At 39.6% G+C, this 20,059-nt stretch overlaps 1 protein-coding gene and 1 long non-coding RNA gene across 9 annotated transcripts in view; one reads left to right on the forward strand and one right to left on the reverse strand.

Annotated features, from left to right (window-relative positions):
• LOC123604561 overlaps positions 1–4,234 on the reverse strand; it is a 34,619-nt gene extending 30,385 nt beyond the window's left edge. For all 3 annotated transcript variants that reach the window (XR_006715360.1, XR_006715359.1, XR_006715358.1), the window contains exon 1: positions 3,612–4,234. This is a non-coding gene — a long non-coding RNA (uncharacterized LOC123604561). The remainder of the gene's footprint in view (positions 1–3,611) is intronic.
• Positions 4,235–4,314: 80 nt separating this feature from the next.
• The window catches only part of LOC123604490 (ankyrin repeat and KH domain-containing protein 1), a 136,867-nt gene continuing 121,122 nt past the window's right edge, over positions 4,315–20,059 (forward strand). For 3 of the 6 annotated variants that reach the window (XM_045490660.1, XM_045490665.1, XM_045490676.1), the window contains exon 1: positions 4,315–4,759. In XM_045490660.1, coding sequence (XP_045346616.1) covers positions 4,469–4,759 — 291 coding nt within the window. In that variant the 5' untranslated portion in view covers positions 4,315–4,468. The remainder of the gene's footprint in view (positions 4,760–20,059) is intronic. The other 3 variants (XM_045490696.1, XM_045490686.1, XM_045490704.1) reach the window with 2 other exon arrangements.

Raw genomic sequence — 20,059 nt, forward strand, 5'->3', positions numbered from 1 at the left:
TGGGGTGCAAGTGCCCCTATGCATCAGTACTCATGTATCCCTTGGGTAAATCCCTAGCAGTGCTACTGCTGGGTCATAGGGTAGGTCTATTTTTAATTTTTTGAGGACCCTCTACACTGTTTTCCAGAGTGGCTGTACCAGTTTGCATTCCCACCGACAGTACAAGAGGATTCCCATTTCTCCATATCCTCTCCAGCATCTATAGTCTCCTGATTTGTTCATTTTGGCCACTCTGACTGGCATGAGGTGATCTGAGTGTGGTTTTGATTTGTATTTCTGGAAGCATATTTAAAAGCTAATAAAATGGTTTGCTTATGAGAGAGGATCTTGGTGTTTAATGGGCAAAGTAAAATGACTCCTTTCATTGTATTTTTAAAATTCTTTTTGAGATTTGAACCATGTGAATATATTAACTATTCAGATTTCTTAATGTAAAATTATATGGTCTCAGAAATTAACAATGTAGTTGGAAAAAACAGAAGGTGTTTTAAATGAAATGTTTCCATTTAAAAAGAGAAAGGTACTAAATTTGGTAGCAGTCAGGGATAAATCCACTTAAGGTGCTAATTAGCATGTCTATAAGAAAGATATAATGGTTGGATTATTACATCAGTTTATCACATTGATGAAGTTCCTCTGCCTTTGAGGGTACCAAGGGATCAATGTGATATAGTAGGAAGAGCATGGGTTTTGAGATCAGGCAGAAATAAATTCAAACCCTAGCCTTTCCATATATTGGTCTTATAAGCTTGGGTAAGTTACTTAACATTTTTGGAGTTTCAACTTCCTTATCTATAAAATGGGTGAAATCTTGATAAATTTATTATAAAGGTTAAATGACATCCAAGTACAACAAATTTGTTGGTTTACTTCTTTCCTTCTATAGATGGGCTGAACTGAGATGCACTGACATACAGAAATTAAATAAATGTCTTGAGAGAATGCAAGTTGCATGTGAAAGAACTATAGCTAAAGTAGCTTAAGTCCCTGTATCTATAATTTCATTTGTCAATCTCGTATTTCTTACAAGAAATGAAGACTTTTATTACCTCAGATGTTTTAAAAATCCTTGGGATATACAGTTTCTCCTTTTGCCTTTTCCTCATCTGTCTAAAAGATGGTCAAAAGTTGATAAGAATGCTTTGAAACACACTACAGCTACAATCTAATAAATACTCCCACTGGCTTTTTGGAGGAAAACATTTTATTCTAATGCTCATTTCTAACAAATATGTATACTTAAAATTTTTTTTAAACATTTATTCATTTTTGAGAGACAGAGAGGAGTATGAGTGGGGGAGGGGCAGAGAGAGAGGGAGACACAGAATCTGAAGCAGGCTCCAGGCTCTGAGCTATCAGCACAGAGCCTGACACGGGGCTTGAACTCATGGCCTGCAAGATCATCACCTGAGCCGAAGTCGGATGCTCAACTGACTGAGGCATCCAGGCCTCCCCAAATATATATGCTTTAAAGAGGAATTTTGCTGTTTATTTATCACTTGAAAAATCAGTGTATTTTTTTGTTTAGTAGTAAATATCATCTTAAGAAACAATATATCAAAACTAATGTTACCCACAATTCATATTAAACTTACTGATATTTTACACTGAATACTTTGAGTGTGATTTGATATATTCACCTAATGTATTACTTGATATAGTGATGATTTCTCAATTATTTTTCACTTTTGAAACACCAGACGATGCTGTATATACAGTAATATTAAATTCATAATTAACACAGTCTCGATAATAGCAGTCACCAAAATCCAGGAGATTGGTATTCCTAAACCCTAAACTGACTACTCATTTGTTGTCAAACTCCTGACAACAAGTGTCTCAGGTAAAGATCCAGGTGAAACAAAGATTATTGCTTACTCATATTTTCCTGGCTATATACAGGGTTGATTGTTAGGCAGTGAGTAGAGATTGTATGTTTCTCTCTCAAATATATTGGGGAAAATGCATAGATTTCCTTTCTCTCTGTTCTTGAGTTTCATTACATTTCTTCAAAGAATTTAATGAGTTCAGGGAGTTGCATCAGAAATTATTTTTGTATTAATGGTAGGAATGACAAGCAGTTCCTTTGTAATGTTGTACCAGTCAATACCTGTTTTTGCCTAAGGATGTATCCATACCAATTCTGGATAATCCAGCTTTGAAGTGGGTTGGGCAGAGCTGGGTTTCTTTCGTTGGTGCTATTAGTTTGTGTTGTGACCTAGTCACACATACCTTGAAAATTTAAACAGCACCAAGGAAACACGTTAATTAAGTTCCACAAATTCTAACTAAAGACAGGACACATGGCATTTATATCAAAATAGTTTTGTAGAAAAGCTACAAGAGTTCTTTCCATTTCCTACAACTTATTATCTAGAAAGATCATTCACCTAATATATTCTGCTTATAGAAAACACTCCCCCCCCTTTTGCATGTGAAATGCCAAAATTAGCAATTACCAAGCCAATGAAATGTTCACAATCTTCAAAATGTTCTTTAAATAAATGTTTGGCAGGATCCATTTTTTTAACATTGTTATATTCTTTATAGAATTATCAGATTCCAATTTCAAGGGAGGTGAAATATTAAAAATTGCACCATCAAGATACACACAGCCCTTTGTTAGAGCTGTAAGAGAGGAGACGTGCCAGATCTTTTGCTTTGAGCCAACCTAAGTCATGTAGACTTTTTCTGGGTCAAGGGGCATTTGCCATACAAACTTCACCAAATGCCTTTCTTCTGGTGATCTTTGATCATAGGATTACTTGAAGCTTGAGTATTTTAAAACCCTTCTTCACTGACAAAGGAGATAGACGGATAGAGATAACAGAAGAAGAGACAGATCCTTAGGGTGGGGTGGGGGTGGGGGGATACCTCTGCCACCCCCACCCAGCCCCCGCCTTATTTAGCTTGTTTTGCATCACCAAGAACTGACAAGAATTAGTTTAGTTGGCGGGACCCAGGGGCAGGTGGAAGACTCCTGAAGGAAGAGTAACTAAAATGGGGCTTTAAGTTTAGCACTTTGCTAAGCGCTTTGTTAGTCAGCTAGCTAATGTATTCATAACAACAATGCGATGAGGGACGTACTCATATTAGCCCCATTTTACAGATGAACGAACGAACTGAAAGGCACACAGATTAAACACCAAACGCTCGTAGGTCACACAGCAAATAAGTGGCGGCACCAGTACTGGAAACTGCTCCAGAGCATACACTCTTAACCACCGCTTTCAGCCCTTTGGTCTGATTCCCCCGAGGTGTTAGCGGCCTTCCCACCGTCCTTCGTGGGACAGTTCCCAGTACTGAGGCATGGCGCTGTCCAGCCCTCAGGCCCGCCGCCTTCCTCCAGCAAGAGAACGCGGCCCCGCGGGGCCATCCCGCCGGTAGGTTGCAGAACCGCCGCGCCCAGCCACGTCCCGGCACGCGGGCGGGCCGAGTCGCCCCGGGGCGGCCATCCCAAGCAGCCCCCCTGGTGCCCTCAGCTCCAGGCGCTGGGCTCCTCCACTCGGAAAGGCTGGAGGCGCCAAGCAGGAACCGCCCTGCCCCCTCGCCTGTCCCAGCCCCCTACCCCCTCCCAAAGAGCAGGCGGCAGATAGGTTACACAATCTCACCTGTCCCAGAGGTGGCGACCGCTCTAGTGACTGACGCTCCGCTCCTCCAACCAGAGACTGCGAGGAAGGTGGGGACTAGATGAGACTGATTGCTTCATTCCTCCAATCCCCGTGCAGGAACTCTCCGGCCGCAGTCTCGGCGTCTGGCGGAGAGCGACAGGTGGGAGCTTGGTAACCTCTGTGCCTCTTGCATCCTTAACGTATAAGCCTCACCAAGCTCGGGGTGAATTCTACTCCAAATCTCACTAATTCTGGCGGGTCGTCACCTCAGCCGTCATTTTAATCAGAAGTGGAAATTCCCCAACCCTTTCCCGTCACCTCAGACGGGGGCGGGATGAATGGTACTATTGCCTGCCAATTGTACCACGCGACGTCCTGTGACAAAGTGATCGACACTTTATGGCGCCAATGAAGCCTCCCCTTGTCAGGGGTCACTATGACTGACCACAAGGCCAACTAATCCACTTTAAGGTCGTGACGCGATGGTTACAGAGGTTGACCAATAGATGTAGAAAAAGACCGGAAGTCGGCGCGTGGGGACTAGGAGGCGGGTGTTCGCAACCGCCTAGGCCTGCGCGGGTCAACGCAGCTTGGGGGCCGCGAGCCAGCAAGCGGCGCGTGACGAAGAGCCTGAGCGACGGGTCACCTTGTCCAATGATCTGCAGCCGCTGGGGAACTGCAGCCAGTGGCGAGTGTGAGGGGCGGGAGGCAGCAGGTTAGGCAGTGAGAAGTTAGTGGCGCTGCTGGGACGGGGGGAAGGAGAAGCTTCTTCCTCCTGCTGTTCCTCTCGTTCCCGGGATCGGCGGCGGCGGTGGCTGCGGGTGACTCGGCAGCGTCTCCGGCTCCGCGTGCGAACCATGCTGACCGATGGCGGAGGCGGCGGCACCTCCTTTGAGGAGGACCTGGACTCGGTGGCTCCGCGATCCGCCCCAGCCGGGGCCTCGGAGCCGCCTCCGCCGGGAGGGGTCGGGCTGGGGATTCGCACCGTGAGACTCTTTGGGGAGGCCGGGCCCGCGCCTGGAGTCGGTGGCGGCGGCAGCGGTGCGGCCGGAGGGGACGCGGCGCTGGATTTCAAGTTGGCGGCGGCGGTGCTGAGGACCGGGGGTGGAGGTGGTGCCTCTGGCAGCGACGAGGACGAGGTGTCCGAGGTACGCTTCCAGGACCCCCGTCTCCCATACAGTGTGAGGCATGAATTCTCTTTGGGCCAGCATAGGGTCGGGGCCACCTTCTCGCTCCCCCGGCGTTCTTTGACAGCGATCGGCTCCATGGCGGCAGTGGCAGCGGTGCGGGCCTAGTGCGCCCTCAGCTTACTCTTCAGCCGGCGGCTCGAGCCGGACCGGTTCCCGTCACCATCCGTAGACCCACAATGGGGAGTCCTTTGGTCTCCAAGCTTCGCGCGGGAACAAGGACTCCTCTGGCTACCTCCCGCCCACCCCGCTTTGGAGATGGGGGGGCGGGGTCTTGCTTTAGTCCCTGCCCTTGGTACTGAGAGAGAGAGAGAGAGAGAGAGAGAGCGAGAGAGCGAGAGCGAGACAGAGGGACAGACCGAGAAACCGAGTTTGCTAGCTGCAAGACCATTTCCACTATATGCCCGTGCCCAAAGTTGAGTTGTCTGACATTTATTTGCCTTGTGCCTTACCTGTGTATGTAAGAAGACTTCTTAATTTCCTTTTTTACTTTGAAACTGGTTAGTATGAAGAAGCTCTCTGCTTTTACTCTGAAAAAGCACGTGAGCCTTTCACCTGGGACCTTTTGTGAAGTTATGCAGGAAAAGGAAATTCCAGTGCATCTTTGAGCTTCGGAAGAGTTGGGTAGATGAAGTCTGTAGGTTTTTAGGCTTGGGGAAGGTGAAACCCTGGACACCTTTTGCAGAGATTAATGATTAGATCCTTCATTTCTTTTAACTCTTTAACTCTTAACTGTGTGTTTTTAGGTCTGAGCAACATGGGATGCAAGGCATCATTATCTTTTGGGCTTTAGGGAAAAAGGAGATATTTTATGTATGTACTTTTTTCTCTTGACCATGACTTGGATATGGTACTGTTCCTTTATGGCTATTGTTCTAAGTGCTCAAGAGTATTCTGTTTTGGTTCTAAGGTGCCTGGTTCATTCCCCTATGACCAATTATTTTAACCTCTGATCTTGGTGTTAAAGTACAGAGATTTCTCTGTGTACAACTATCCTGGCTGTTGTATTTGAGAGGAATAAGAAACTATTTGTGAGTTGCTGAATACAGTTAGTGCATTGTCTTACCATTCTACCATTGTCTTACCATGCCTGAACAGGGGTTCATTTAGATTTAAAACCTTAGTACATTTTCATTCCAACATTTTGCTTTGGAAAAAAGCGTGTGGGATGTAAGGGAGCTAGTCCCTTGAATGTCCATATCTTTGAATTTCACTATAAGTAACTTCTAAGCCAAAGTGGGACAGAATTTTATTTGAGTAGGCAATTATGGGAAGAGTCTCTGGAGCACCTCCACTCTTGTACTTATGGAAGTCTTTCTTTTATCCTTTCAATGGAAATTGATGACTAGGAACCTAAAACACATGTACTTTTTACCTAGGAAATAAGTGGGAATTTCTTTAGTCTCTAAACATTAGAGGTTTTTGTTTGTTTGTTTGTTTTTTTAACTTGTTAGACTGAAAAGGTTTGCTTTGGTCTAAATGTGATGTCCTTGATTTTCTGGACCATTTTCACATAATCATCATAAGTGAGATAAAAGATCACTAATTCACATAAAAAATATTTTTACATAAATAGTATTTTTTTACATAAATATATCTGGGAAATGAGCTTTTGTAGTAACCATTTCTGTAAGGCTTGCGCACACACACACACACACACACACACACCCACTCTCAGTCTCTCTTTCTGTCTCTACCTTACTGTATTTCATTTGGAGTCTCCATACCATGCGATTAAAGCTGTGGGCAGAATCCACAGCTCTTTGGTTTTTTGATGTTTATTATGGAACTTATATATTCATGATTCTTTTACCCATTTAGGCTAATGGTAGAAGAACTTATTTTCCTGTTACTTAACTGTTCTGTGCCTAAGAAAAATTTAGGTATTTAAGTGTATATGGGTGAGTCTCATTTTGTGTTTAGGATACCCAGAGACTTTACCAAGGTCTAAGATGATGGTCAGTGTGTATATCTTTCTTAACCTGTGGGGAAAGGAAATTTCGTTTCTACGTCTTTTTTCTCCCATACCATATAAAGAAGAAATTCCTGGAGTATCTAGTCTCTCCTGTACAGTGTGTGTGGTAGACTACAATCTCTGTGGGAGTGAAATGAAATATCTTCTCCCATATTATTGCCTTTAAATTCCTGGTATGAAGAGACCATAATGTTCTTCAAAAAACACTCACCCAATTGGCATTTTATGAATAATCCTAAAATCTTTTTTTTCACCTTCCCTAGATGTTTTAGAACCAAGTATTTAGAATCTAGACATCCAGAGAGATAACAAGTTATTTTACAGTTTGAGAGTAAACTTTGTCGTGTTCCCCCAATAGGGCAGGACTTGGTGAGAAGTAAGTAAGAAATGTGGAGGTTTAGTGTATTTGCTTGAGAATAAGTCGAAGTTCTATACATTTTCTGTACAGAGGCATAGATACTCCAAGGACCTTTTTTTAAATTCATTATTAGAGCCAATAGATTTGAAAAAACAGGCTGTTTTTCCTTGCTGGCTAAGTCAAAAAACCTAGTTTCCGGAAGGAGCTTGAGTCTTTTTGTAAAATTTTTATTAGAATGGTACCACCTTAGAGAATACCACCATTTGGGATCTTTGGTTCTTGTTTTAAACACTTGTGGAGTGCCTGGTAGCTCAAATTGGTTAAGCATCCGACTTTGACTCAGGTCATGATCTCGCAGGTTCATGAATTCGAGCTCTGTGTGCAGCAGTGTGCTGACAGCTCAGAGCCTGGAGCCTGCTTCAGATTCTTTGTCTCCCTCCCTCTCTGCCCAGTACCCACCCCCCATCAATTCTCCATCTCTCTCTGTCTCTCAAAAATGAATAAATATTAAAAAAAAATTTTTTTTAGGGGCATCTGATTAGCTCAGTCACTTAAACATCCAACTCTTGATTTCAGCTCGGGTCATGATCTCAAAGTTCGTGAGTTTGAGCCCCACATAGGGCTCTGTGCTGGCAATGTGGAGCCTGCTTGGGATTCTCTCTCTCTTGTCTCTCTCTCTCTCTCTCTCTGTCCCTATGCTGCTTGCTCTCTCTTTCAAAATAAATAAATAAAATTAAAAAAAAATTAAACATTGGTAAATACCTGTTTTGTATTTCTTCAGGCATAGCAAGCATGTTCCTTAGCTGTCCAAGGCTTTGAATAGAAATTGGAACTTGCGTTGGATGCTATTAAATGTACCCATTGTTCAGAATAGAGGTCAGGTTGGAAAAAAAAAAATTAATATTTATGTATTTTGAGAGAAAGAGTACAAGCAGGGGAGGGGCAGAGAGAGAGGGAGAGAGAATCCCAAGCAGGCTCCAAATTGTCAGCGCAGAGCCCAACTCAGGGCTCAAACCCATAAACTGTGAGATCATGACCTGAACTGAAATTAAGAGTCAGATGCTTAACTGATTGAGCCACCCAGGAGCCTCTATAGTGTTTTGATTTTTTTTAAGTAAAAAGAAGAAAATTCCTAAAGAAAAGACTCTTGTAAGATTTTTGACTTTTAATTTTCTCTCATAAGGATGTGTGCATATACTGCATATATTTTTAAGTTATAAAAATCATATAGTCTCCTGGTGAAAAATTCAGCAGTATAGGTAGAAGATATAACGTGCAAAGTAAAAGTCATTCTCATCCCCACTGACCCTTCAAATTTCATTTTTCAGTGACAACCAATATTAAAATTTTTCTTTCAGAAATTTTCTAAGCCTATATAAGCCTATGTATGTGTGTATGTTTCTTCATATATACACAATGTAGAAACAAATATCCAGTTAGAAAGCATAGCTTGATATCATATTGAGGCTTTTTTCTTATCTTGAGGCAGGTGCCATATTTACAGTTATGCAAAAGCACACTAAAACTGTATACAGCAATTTATAGCAAAAGCTTTGTAGGGAATTTTTTTCCTGAAACTTATTTTTAGAGGCAAAAGTATAGGCATACAGAATTTCCATTTTGATTTTCTCTAGTTGGAGAAGAGATGTGTCATTTCCTTTGGAGTTTCTTATCATTTATAATCTAGAGCAAGATTTCTCAACCGTAACCTATTGATATTTTAGTCCAGATAATTCTTATTGTGAGGGGCCATCCTGGGTATTAGCAACATACCTTTACCCACTAGATGCCAGTAGAACCCATCCAGTTGTGACAGCCATAAATGTCTGCAGACATTACTAAATGTCTCCTGGGGACAAAATCACCCCTGGTTGAGAACCACTGGTCTAGGGGCCACTCTTATCGACAGGGATGGCAATTTTGTCATGAATACTCTGTATTCAAACTTTAGGTAAACAAGGTGAGTCAGTACTTTTAATAGCATCTCAAGGCTTATGCTCATAATCTGGACAAGAGAGAAATTGAAAAGTAGTGAAAGGTTTAATGCTGTCAATTTTCTGTAGTAAATTTATCATTTGGGGGAAATTTCACTTAAAATACTATATCATTGTTTAAAAATTTATTCTTAAAAATTAATTTCTAAAAAATCTTTATGGGGACTTTATTCAAGGTAGGAGGGGCTTTATTCCATAAATTATTAATATTAGTGATAACAAGAAATATAACTTAAAAATATTTTTAGTGTTTATTTTGAGAGAGAGGGAGACAGATCTTAAGTGGGGGAGGGACAGAGAGAGAGGGAGACACAGAATCTGAAGCAGGCTCCAGGCTCTGAGCTGTCAGCACAGAGCCCAATGTGGGGCTCGAATTCACAAACTGTGAGATCATGACCTGAGCAGAAGTCACATGCTCAACCAGCTGAGCCACCCAGGTGCCCCTAGGAAATACAACTTTGTATTCTAGTGAGCAAATTTTGGAGACATAGGAAATGTTTACATAAGGCAAAGTTATATGTTATCACTGTAACAATTTGTTACATTGCATGAGTATCAACCTTGCACAAGTTTCATTCTATAAAGCCTTAAGGCTTTACATACAAAATGATGTGTTGATAAATATGATTATATGAATGGTGGGCCAAACCAGAGTTGATTGGATTTGGGCAGAGCAAAACCTTATTGTGAAGTGTGAAGGATGTAGGGGTTTTCTTTTGGTTGTTATTTAGTACATTACATTAGGTGATTACATGCATACAGTTTATGAGTCACGGTGACATAAAGGAAAATACAGTGAAAAGTCTTGATCTAACTCCTGCTCCCAAGTATCCTGCCCTCTACACTTTGAATGTCTTTTTTTTTTTTTCCTTTCAGAATTTCTTTATGGAAATACAAACATGTATTTTTATTTTCCCTATTGTGATACAAAAGATAACATACTCTTCATGTGAAATTTGTAAGTGGTAAATTTGAGAAGCAATTTAGACTTAAAAAAAATTTTTTTTTTAACCTTCATTTTTCGAGAGACAGAGAGAGAGCACAGCAGGGGAGGGACAGAGACAGAATCCGTAGTAGGCTCCAGGCTCCGAGCTGTCAGCACAGAGCCTGACATGGGGCTCGAACTCATGAACTGTGAGATCAGGGCCTGAACCAAAGTTACTTAACCGACTGAACTACCCAGGTGCCCCTAGACTTTTAATCTAATCAGAGTGATAAAATATTTTAAGAATGAAGCATTGGAAATGAGTTTAAGCACATTCCTTTTTGAGTCTGTCTGGTAGTGATCTGATAATGTACTAGATGACCTCTGAAAATCACTTCTGGTCTTCTGATTTAGTGATAGATAAGATAAATAAAATATTTTGCTTTAAAGAAAGCAAAGCAGTTTTTTAAAAAGTATTAGTCTTGAATTGGCAAGTAAAAGAAAAAAAATGAGAAGTCTACCATTTTTTGTTTTTGTTTTTGCTTTTTGCCTAATTTACCTTCCTAGAGAACCAACGGTATAAGAAATTCTTTTTTTTTTTTTTTACCAATTATAAATTAACAATTTCAGTATATCTATTTTTTTGAACCTTATTGTTTTCAGTTTTTCTCTCTTGTTGCTTGTCTGTAAAGTCATAGAATCTTGGTGATAATCCTGTCTCATCTCATTTTTAGGTAACTGCTACCGTTTATTGAATGCATATTATATGCCAGTACCATACTAGATACTTTCGTTATTTTATTTAATCATTTCAACACCCCTTTGAGGTAGGTATCTGCATTTTTACAGATGAATAAATGTAGGCTCAGAGAAATGATGAATCCATAAAACAAACAAACAAAAAAAATGGTTAAAATGTTTTATAGCTAGTAAATGGTAAATCTAGGATTTATTTTTTTAATAGTTTTTTTTAATGTTTTTATTTATTTTTGAGACAGAGAGAGACAAAGCATGAGCAGGGGAGGGGCAGGGAGGGGCAGAGAGGGAGGGAGACACAGAATCCGAAGCAGGCTCCAGGCTCTGAGCTGTCAGCACAGAGCCTGACACGGGGATTGAACTCACAGACTGTGAGTTCATGACCTGAGCCATAGTTGGATGCTTAACCAACTGAGCTACCCATGCGCCCCAGCTAAGATTTAAATCTAGAACTCATGCTATTATTTTGCTTCTTCAGATTAAGAAATAGGCAGTTTTGGGTTACAACATGCTCTTTCTACAATAAATGCTTACTTAGTCCCTATAAAAGTTATTGTTTATCTAAAGTGAAATGAGAAAAGTAAGGATAGCGTAGTGAGTTTCTCGTAAAGGTACTTTTTCCTACTTTTTTTATATTTTGAGAAAATGCACTTCTTACTGTTACAAAATGAATTTTTAAAATATCCATATTTGACCAACTATCACATTAGAAACTTCGTGTTGGGACTCTGGGTAAAGCCTCACAAGTCTGGAAACAGTTGTTAGTGACTTGTCCAGGATCACACAGCTAATTCATAGTTGAAATAGGTTATAAGACTCCCGTTCTAGTTATCTTACTTCTCCTGCTGTTTCTTTTCTAATGGATTGTACCAATGAATTTAATTAGTTGCTTAAGACATGCCTATCTCAAACTAGCACATAAACCATAGTTGGCCTTGTTGGAAAAGTTTTATATTATTTAATGAAATTGGTGATGGCCGTATAGATCATTATATTAAAAAAGGCTATTAAAAGTACACCACTGTGGTGCCTGGGTGGCTCAGTTGGTTAAGAGTCTGACTTCGGCCTAGGTCATGATCTTGCTGTTCCTGATTTTGAGCCCTGTCAGCTGTGCTGACAGCTCAGAGCCTGGAGCCTGTTTCATATTCTTTGTGTCTCCCTGTCTCTCTCTGTCCCTCCTCTGCTCATGCTCTCTCTCTCTCTCTCTCAAAAATAAACATTTAAAAAAAAAAATTTAAAAAGTACACCACTTGAGTATAGGAGGAGCACTATTCTAAGGTAATTTTGCAATTGAATTTATTTGAAAAGTTCAGGCCTTGTCATTATTCATCTTTAAATAATTAAATAAATATTAAAACTACTGATATGGAAAGGCATATACCCAACTTTGCACCTTTGTCAATTTGGGAAACATTGGTTTTGTATATTGTTACACTCTAATTAATTTGTAGAAATTAAAACCGGTATGCTATTCTATTGGTAGTTAATGACAGTGTGTAGTTCCTGTGAATGAAGATCATTTGTCTTATGATGATTGACTGGTTTACCTTTCTTCTGGCCAACTTTACCTAAACCAGAAAGAAAGTAAAGTTATATATATATATATACATATATGTGTGTGTGTGTGTGTATATGTATATATATATATATATATATATATACACACACACACATACATACATATATGTATATAGATGTATGTAGATGATATATATGTGTATGTATATATATATGGCTGTATTTTATTTGCTAGACTGAAATTTAGCAACTGTTTGTCAAAGAACACATTTCATCTTTATCCTTTTTTTTTTAATGTTTATTTTATTTTTGAGAAAGAGAGAGTGCGAGCAGGGGAGAGGCAGAGAGAGAGTGAGACAGAGGATCTGAAGCAGGCTCTGTGCTAACAGCAGAGAGCCTGATGCGGGGCTCAAACTCACAGAGAGATCATGACTTGAGTCGCTGTTGGATGCTTAACTGACTGAGCCACCCAGGCATCCCTGATCTTAATCCTTTACATATATTTCTGTTCTCCTAAAAATTTTTCCCTTAGTGGATATTTGCGGTAGTAGAGTGTTTTTGTTTTGTATTCTTTTATTTTGTTTTGTTTAAAGTAGATACCCAGCGTGTCCTGGGTATTTGATTCACCTGCAATAGTGTGCAGTTTTGAAAAGACAAAGGCAAGTATACCCCCAGGGATTAGCTCTAAGAACCAAAGAATTGTACAGGAGAGCAGTTTATTAAGTTGTCAAGGTAAATTTGATTTAACTGTTTGTATGAGGACAGTTAGATCGAGAACACTTTTTTTTTGTTTTTGTTTTTGTTTTGTGTGTGGTAGAATATAAATAGACAACATTTACCATTTTAACCTTTTTTTTTGTTTTGTTTTTTTTGTTTTAGTTGTGTTGGAATATACCTAACACAAAATTTACCATTTTAGCCATTTTAAAGTGTACATTTTAGTGGCATTAAGTACATTCATGTTGTGAAACCATCAACAGCAGCCATCTCCAGAATGTTTTCATCTTCCCAAACTGAGATTCTGTATTCATCCCCATCTGCCCTTCCTCAGCCCCTACCAACCACAATTCTACTTTCTGTATAAATTTAACTACTCTAGGTACGTGAAGTAAGTGGAATCATACAGTATTTCTACTTTTTTTTTAATGCATGCTGGGGAGAGGGACAGAGGGGAAGGGATTGAGAGAGAGAGAGAGAGAGAGAGAGAGAGAATGAGAATCTTAAGCAGGTCCCATGCTCAGTGGGGAGCCTGATGTGGGGCTCAATCCCACGACCTTAGGATCATGACCTGAGCTGAAACCAAGAGTCAGTCGCTCAGCTGACCGTGTCACTCAGGCACCCCACAGTATTTCTACTTTTGTGACTGGCTTATTTCACTGAGCATTTTGCATTCAAGTTTCATCCATGTTGTAGCACACGTCAGAATTTCATTCCTTTTAAAGGCTGAAAACCATACCATTGTATGTATATACCACCTTTTTTTATCCATTCATCTGTTGATGGACACTTGGATTGCTTTTACCTTTTGGCTGTTAAGAATATGCTGCTGTGAGGGGTGCCTGAATGACTCAGTTGGCTAAGCATCTGACTCCTGATCTCGGATCAGGTCATGATCCCATAGTTCATAGGACCAAACCTCACATCGGGCTCTGCACTGACAGCATGGAGCCTGCTTAGGATTCTCTCTCTCCCTCTCTCTCTGCCCCTCTCCCAACTTTGCACATGTGTGTGCACACACACTTGCTCTCTCTCTCTCTCTCTCTCAATAAATAAACTTGAAGAAAAAAAAAGAGGGGTGCCTGGGTGGCTCAGTCAGTTTAAGTGTCTGACTTTGGCTCAGGCCATGATCTCACGGTTTGTGAGTTTGAGCCCCAGGTTGGGCTCTGCTGACAGCTCAGAGCCTGGAGCCTGCTTCGGAATCTGTGTCTCCATCTCTCTCTGCCCCTTCCCCACTCATGCTGTTTCTCTCTCTCAAATATAAACAAACATTAAACATTTTTTAAAAAATAAAAAAGAAGAATATGCTGCTGTGAACATGGTTTACAAATACCTGTTCAAGTCCCTGCTTTCACTTCTTCTGGGTATATACCTGGTAGTGGGATTGCAGGATCATTTAGTAATTCTGTTTTTAATTTTTTGAGGAATCACCATACTGTTTTCCAAAACAGCTATACCATTTCACATTCCCATCAGAATTGCACAAGGGTTCCACTTTTCACACATTCTAGCCCATACTTTGTATTTTGTTTTTGATAATGGCCATCCTAATGGGTGTGAAGTGGTATCTCATTGTGGTTTTAATTTGCATTTCTCTAATGATTCCTGATGTTAAGCATCTTTATGCGCCTTTGGCCATTCGTATATCTTTGGAGAAGTGTCTTTTCAAATCTTTTCCCCATTTTTAATTGGGTTGTTTTTTCATTGTTTAATTGTAGATGTTCTTTGTGTATTAATCCTTTATCATTTATCTAATTTGCACCTATTTTTTTCCATCCCATGAGTTGCCTTTTTACTCTGCTGCTAGTGTCCTTTTGTGCCTAAACATTTTGAATTTTGATGAAGTCCAATTTACTTATTTTTTTCTTTTGTTTGTGTGTTTGGTGTCATATCCATGAAGTTGTTGCCAAATCCGGTGTCATGAAGATTTTCTCCAATGTTTTCTTATAAGAATTTTATAGTTTTAGCTCTTACATTTAGGTCTTAGATCTATCTTGAATTAATTTTTGTTTACAATGTAAGGTCAGGGCCCTACTCCATTCTTTTTTGCATGTAGGTATCCATTTTTTTCAGCACCATTATTTAAAAGACATCTCCCCCATTGAATGGTCTTGGCATCCTGTTGAAAATCAATTGGCCATATATTGGAGGGTTTATCTCTGGCCTGTCCTGTTACATTGGTCTGTTTTATGCCAGTATCACACTCTTTTGATTATTGTAACTTTTGTAGTAAGTTTTGAAATCAGGCAATGTTGGTCCTCCAAATTTGTGCTTTTTCAAGATTGTTCTGGCTATTCAGGGTCCCTTGAGATTCCACAAGAATTTTAGGATGAGCCTTTGTATTTCTGCAAAAATTGCCCTTGGGCTTTTGATAGGGATTGCTTTGAGTCTGTAGATCACTTTTTGAGTGGGAACAAGTTTTAGGTTTTTTTGTTTGTTTGTTTTAATTTTTTAACATTTATTTATTTTTGAGACGGAGAGAGAAAGAACACAAGCAAGGGAGGGGCAAAGAGAGAGAGAGAGAGACACAGAATCTGAAGCCGGCTCCAGGCTCTGAGCTGTCAACACAGAGCCTGACTTGGGGCTCTGCCTCACAAACTGCAAGATCATGACCTGAGCCGAAATCGGAGGCCTAACTGACTGAGCCACCCAGGGACCCTTGAGTGAGAACAAGTTTTGATGCAAATCTTATGTAATTTTTTTTATCAGATTAGATATAGCAAATCAAAAGGTTTGAGTTTGACAAAATAATAAAAATCATGTATAATAAGGAGAGACTGTGTGAGCACTAAGTGATGGCTTCCCTAAAGCCTTGAACCCAGTTAACATGGTAATGTTCTGAGTAGATGTTTCTGTAATATAATCCTTTTTTTTTCCCTGATTTGTCCTCATATTGACTAATTTGTGATTGATCACAATGCTTCATATATTGATTCAATGCTAGGAAGAATACATTTTATCCTTTATATCATTAGAGATGAGTTCAGTTTTGTAACACTTATCTCAATATGGTATTAAAGCTAGATAAATGAACCTGTAGTATTTTCTTTAATGATGTGGAATTGAAAAAAATTTCACTTGTGCTTTTTATGATATCTGAGTCAGAAAATAAAGGTTTGGCCACATCAGTTGATACTTCGAGAGGTACACTTTGGAAGGGCTTTCAGCTCTTACCAGTTTCTAATTAATTTTTTTCTGTTTATTTTTCTTCTGCTACCTCTGTACATTTTAATTTTTGCCTTTTAAAAATTGTACAGTCACTAAATTCAGCAACATATATGAAACAAAATATCATTATTAAAGAGCAATCCCAAAAGGGTAATCCAATTATATTGGATACATTATCTTTGTTACTTTTTATTTTGATATAATTTCAAATTTACTAGAAAGTTGCAACAATAGTACGGAGAACTCCTCCCATATATTCTTTACCCAGACTCGCCAGTTGTGTCCATATTGTCCTATTCTCTCTCTCTATGTAAACAAATAAGCAAATAATTTATTTTCTGAATCATTTGAAAATAGGTTGCATGCATCATGCTTCTTTACCCTTAAATTCTTCAGTGTACATTCCCTAAATATTCTCTTACCTAACCACAGTGCGTTTATCAAAATAAGGAATATAAAGTTTCTGAGGTACTTTTCAAATTCTAATTCCTAAAGTTTTAAAAATTGAAATATAATCCAATATCATAGGATCACTCTTTATGTACAATGCAGTGACTTTTTTTTTTTAATTTTTTTTTTCAACGTTTATTTATTTTTGGGACAGAGAGAGAGCATGAACGGGGGAGGGGCAGAGAGAGAGGGAGACACAGAATCGGAAACAGGCTCCAGGCTCTGAGCCATCAGCCCAGAGCCTGACGCGGGGCTCGAACTCACAGACCGCGAGATCGTGACCTGGCTGAAGTCGGACGCCTAACCGACTGCGCCACCCAGGCGCCCCTAATGCAGTGACTTTTAATATATTCACAAAGTTGTACAACTATGATCCTTATCTATTTGAAAGAATTTTCATCACCCCCCAAACATCTCCATTAGCAGTCATTTTTGTGTCCATCTTCCTACTCCTACCCCGCTTTCCTTGATAATCACTAATATGATTTTGTGTCTGGATTTGCCAGAGACAGTGTGGGTATTTCATATAAATGGAATGCTACAGTTGTTCCTCGCTTCTTTCACCTAAGATATTGTTGCCAAGATTTCTACATGTTGTATAATGTATCAGTATTTCATTGGAAAAATATTCCATCTTGTGGATATACCACATTTTGTTCATCAATTATTTCTACATTTTTGTTCATCAATTATTTCTACATTTTGGCCACTATAAATAATGATGCTGTGTACATTTTTGTACAAGTTTTGCATGAACATTTCTTTTCAGTTCTCTTGGGTGTATGCCTAAGGAGTAGAATTGCTACGTCATATAACTCTGTGTTTAACTTTCTGAAGAACTGCCAAGATGCTCTTTATGCTGCTGCACCATTTTACATTCCCATGAGGGTTCAACTTCTGTACAACCTTGGTCACTTTTTTTGTTTGTTTTTTATTTATTCATTTTGAGAGAGAGAGAGCAGGGGAGGGGCAGAGAGAAAATCTCAAGCAGGCTCCTGAGCTGTCAGCACAGAGCCCAACACACAGCCCGGTCCCATCAACCTTGAGATCATGACCTGAGCCAAAATCAAGAGCAGGGAAGTCCAATCCACTGAGCCACCCAGGGGTTTTCCCCCTCCCTTTAAAAAAAAAAATAGCCATCCTAGTGGGTGTGGAGTGGTATCTCATTGTGGTTTTGATTTGCATTTCCTCAGTAACTAGTGAAGTTGAATATCTTTTCATGTGCTTATTTGTGTATCTTTGGAAAAATGCCTATCTTTTCCCCATTTCTTGTTTGGGTTATTTGCCATATTGTTGAATTGTAAGTGTTTTTTATATATTCTGGGTACTAGTCCCATATCAGGTACATGATTTGCAAATGTTTTCTCTCATTCTATAGGTTGTCATTTCACTTGTTTGTGTACTTAACAATTTTAAGTTTTGGAGAAGCTCAATTTTTATATTTATCTATTTTTTTTCTTTTGTTGCATGTGCCTTTTTTGTCATGTCTAAGAAACTATTGTGTAATCCAAGGTCATGAAGATTTATGTCTGCTTCCTTCTATGAGTTTTATAGTTCTAGCTCTTACATTTAGGTCTTTGATCCATTTTGAATTAACTTTTATATAAGGCTTGAGGTAGAGGCCCAGCCTCATTTTTTTTTTTTTAATGTTTACTTATTTTTGAGAGAGAGAGAGAGAGAGAGAGAGAGAGGGTTATTTTGAGAGAGGGAGGGAGGGAGGGGGAGGGGCAGAAAGAGAGGGAGAAAGGGAATCCGAAGTAGGCTCCACACTGTCAGTACAGAGCCAGATGTGGGGCTTGAACCTATACAAACTGTGAGATCATGACCTGAAGGATGCTTAGCTGATGAGCCACCCAGGTGCCCCAACCTCATTTATTTGAATGTGCATAACCAATTTGTCCCAGCACCATTTGTTGAAAAGACTGTTTTTTTCTCCATTGAATTGTCTTGACACCCTTGTCAAAAATCAGTTGACTGTGGATGTGAGGGTTTGTTTCTGTTAAATTCCATTTGTGGATGTCTTATGCTGGTTGCATATTGTAGCTTTTTGCAGTAAGCTTTGAAATTGGAAAGTGTAAGTCCTCCAACTTTGTTCTTTTTCAAGATTGCTTTTGCTATTCTGAGTTACCGGATATGGTCTCGTTCTCTTGATCTGGTCCTCAGAAGAGTTTAATAGGGAGTATTTAATATGCTATAGAATTTGTGGTCACACACAAAAGCTCCCCACTTCTTCCATTAATAATATTCTAGCTCTTGAAATTTCTACCCCTTTTTTTTTTTTTAATTTTTTTTTCAACGTTTATTTATTTTTGGGACAGAGAGAGACAGAGCATGAATGGGGGAGGGGCAGAGAGAGAGGGAGACACAGAATCGGAAACAGGCTCCAGGCTCTGAGCCATCAGCCCAGAGCCCGACACGGGGCTCGAACTCACAGACCGCGAGATCGTGACCTGGCTGAAGTCGGACGCTTAACCAACTGCGCCACCCAGGCGCCCCTTTCTACCCCTTTTATACATACTTTTTTTCAAACTGGAGGAACAACTCATGTGATTTAAACCTGTGTTTGCTAGGCTATGACAAGAGCAAGTTGTCATAATATTAGTGTTTGATTTTTTTCATGTGTCCTCTTCTTGACAAACCATGGATATATGTTTGAGAGGGAGAAAACTGAAGTGGGAGGAGATGGTTGGTTTCGGTAGTTGTAATGTGAATGCACCTGAAATAGACTATAGTCTGTGTGAAAAATATGGACAGAATTTCTTTTTTCAGGATAATAGAGATAAATGAATAAGTGGAATAAAATATAAACCATAGTAATTAGAGTTTTTGCATCTGGTATCTTCTAACAACTACTTAAGAGGTGTGATTCCAATATTTAAGTAACATACAATTTGCTTGACACCTAAGCCAGCGTTATCACCTATGTGATTAAATTGCAAAAACAAATCTTAGATGTCACTGCTCAAATGGCTGCAATTATATTAAATTATTAGTTATTTTGACTCTATAAACAAGGAGAGTTGGTACTATATTTTAGTACCTATTTTACTAAGGATTTGATAAAGAAAAGTTTTTCTTTTAGTTTGAAGAGGGCATTATTTAAGGCTATAGTTAACTCAGGTGCATGGATTTGACCTCTTATCCTCCTATTATTTAGAATAATGTGATGGTAGAGTTTTAAAGGTACTTTCTGTTGTGTATTATCTCCCCTGCCCCCTGCCCTTTTTGTAAGTATGTTTCGCACCTAGCATGGAGCTCACCATGGGGCTTGAACTCAGTACCCTGAGATCAAGACCTGAGCTGAGATGATGAGTTGGATACATAACTGACTGAGCCACCCAAGTGCACCATTGTGTATTATTCCCTTGTTGCTAATCTGTAACAATCGTTTACTCATTCT

Source organism: Leopardus geoffroyi, chromosome A1 (genome assembly GCF_018350155.1).
Source record: "Leopardus geoffroyi isolate Oge1 chromosome A1, O.geoffroyi_Oge1_pat1.0, whole genome shotgun sequence".
NCBI classification, from domain to species: Eukaryota; Metazoa; Chordata; class Mammalia; order Carnivora; family Felidae; genus Leopardus; species Leopardus geoffroyi.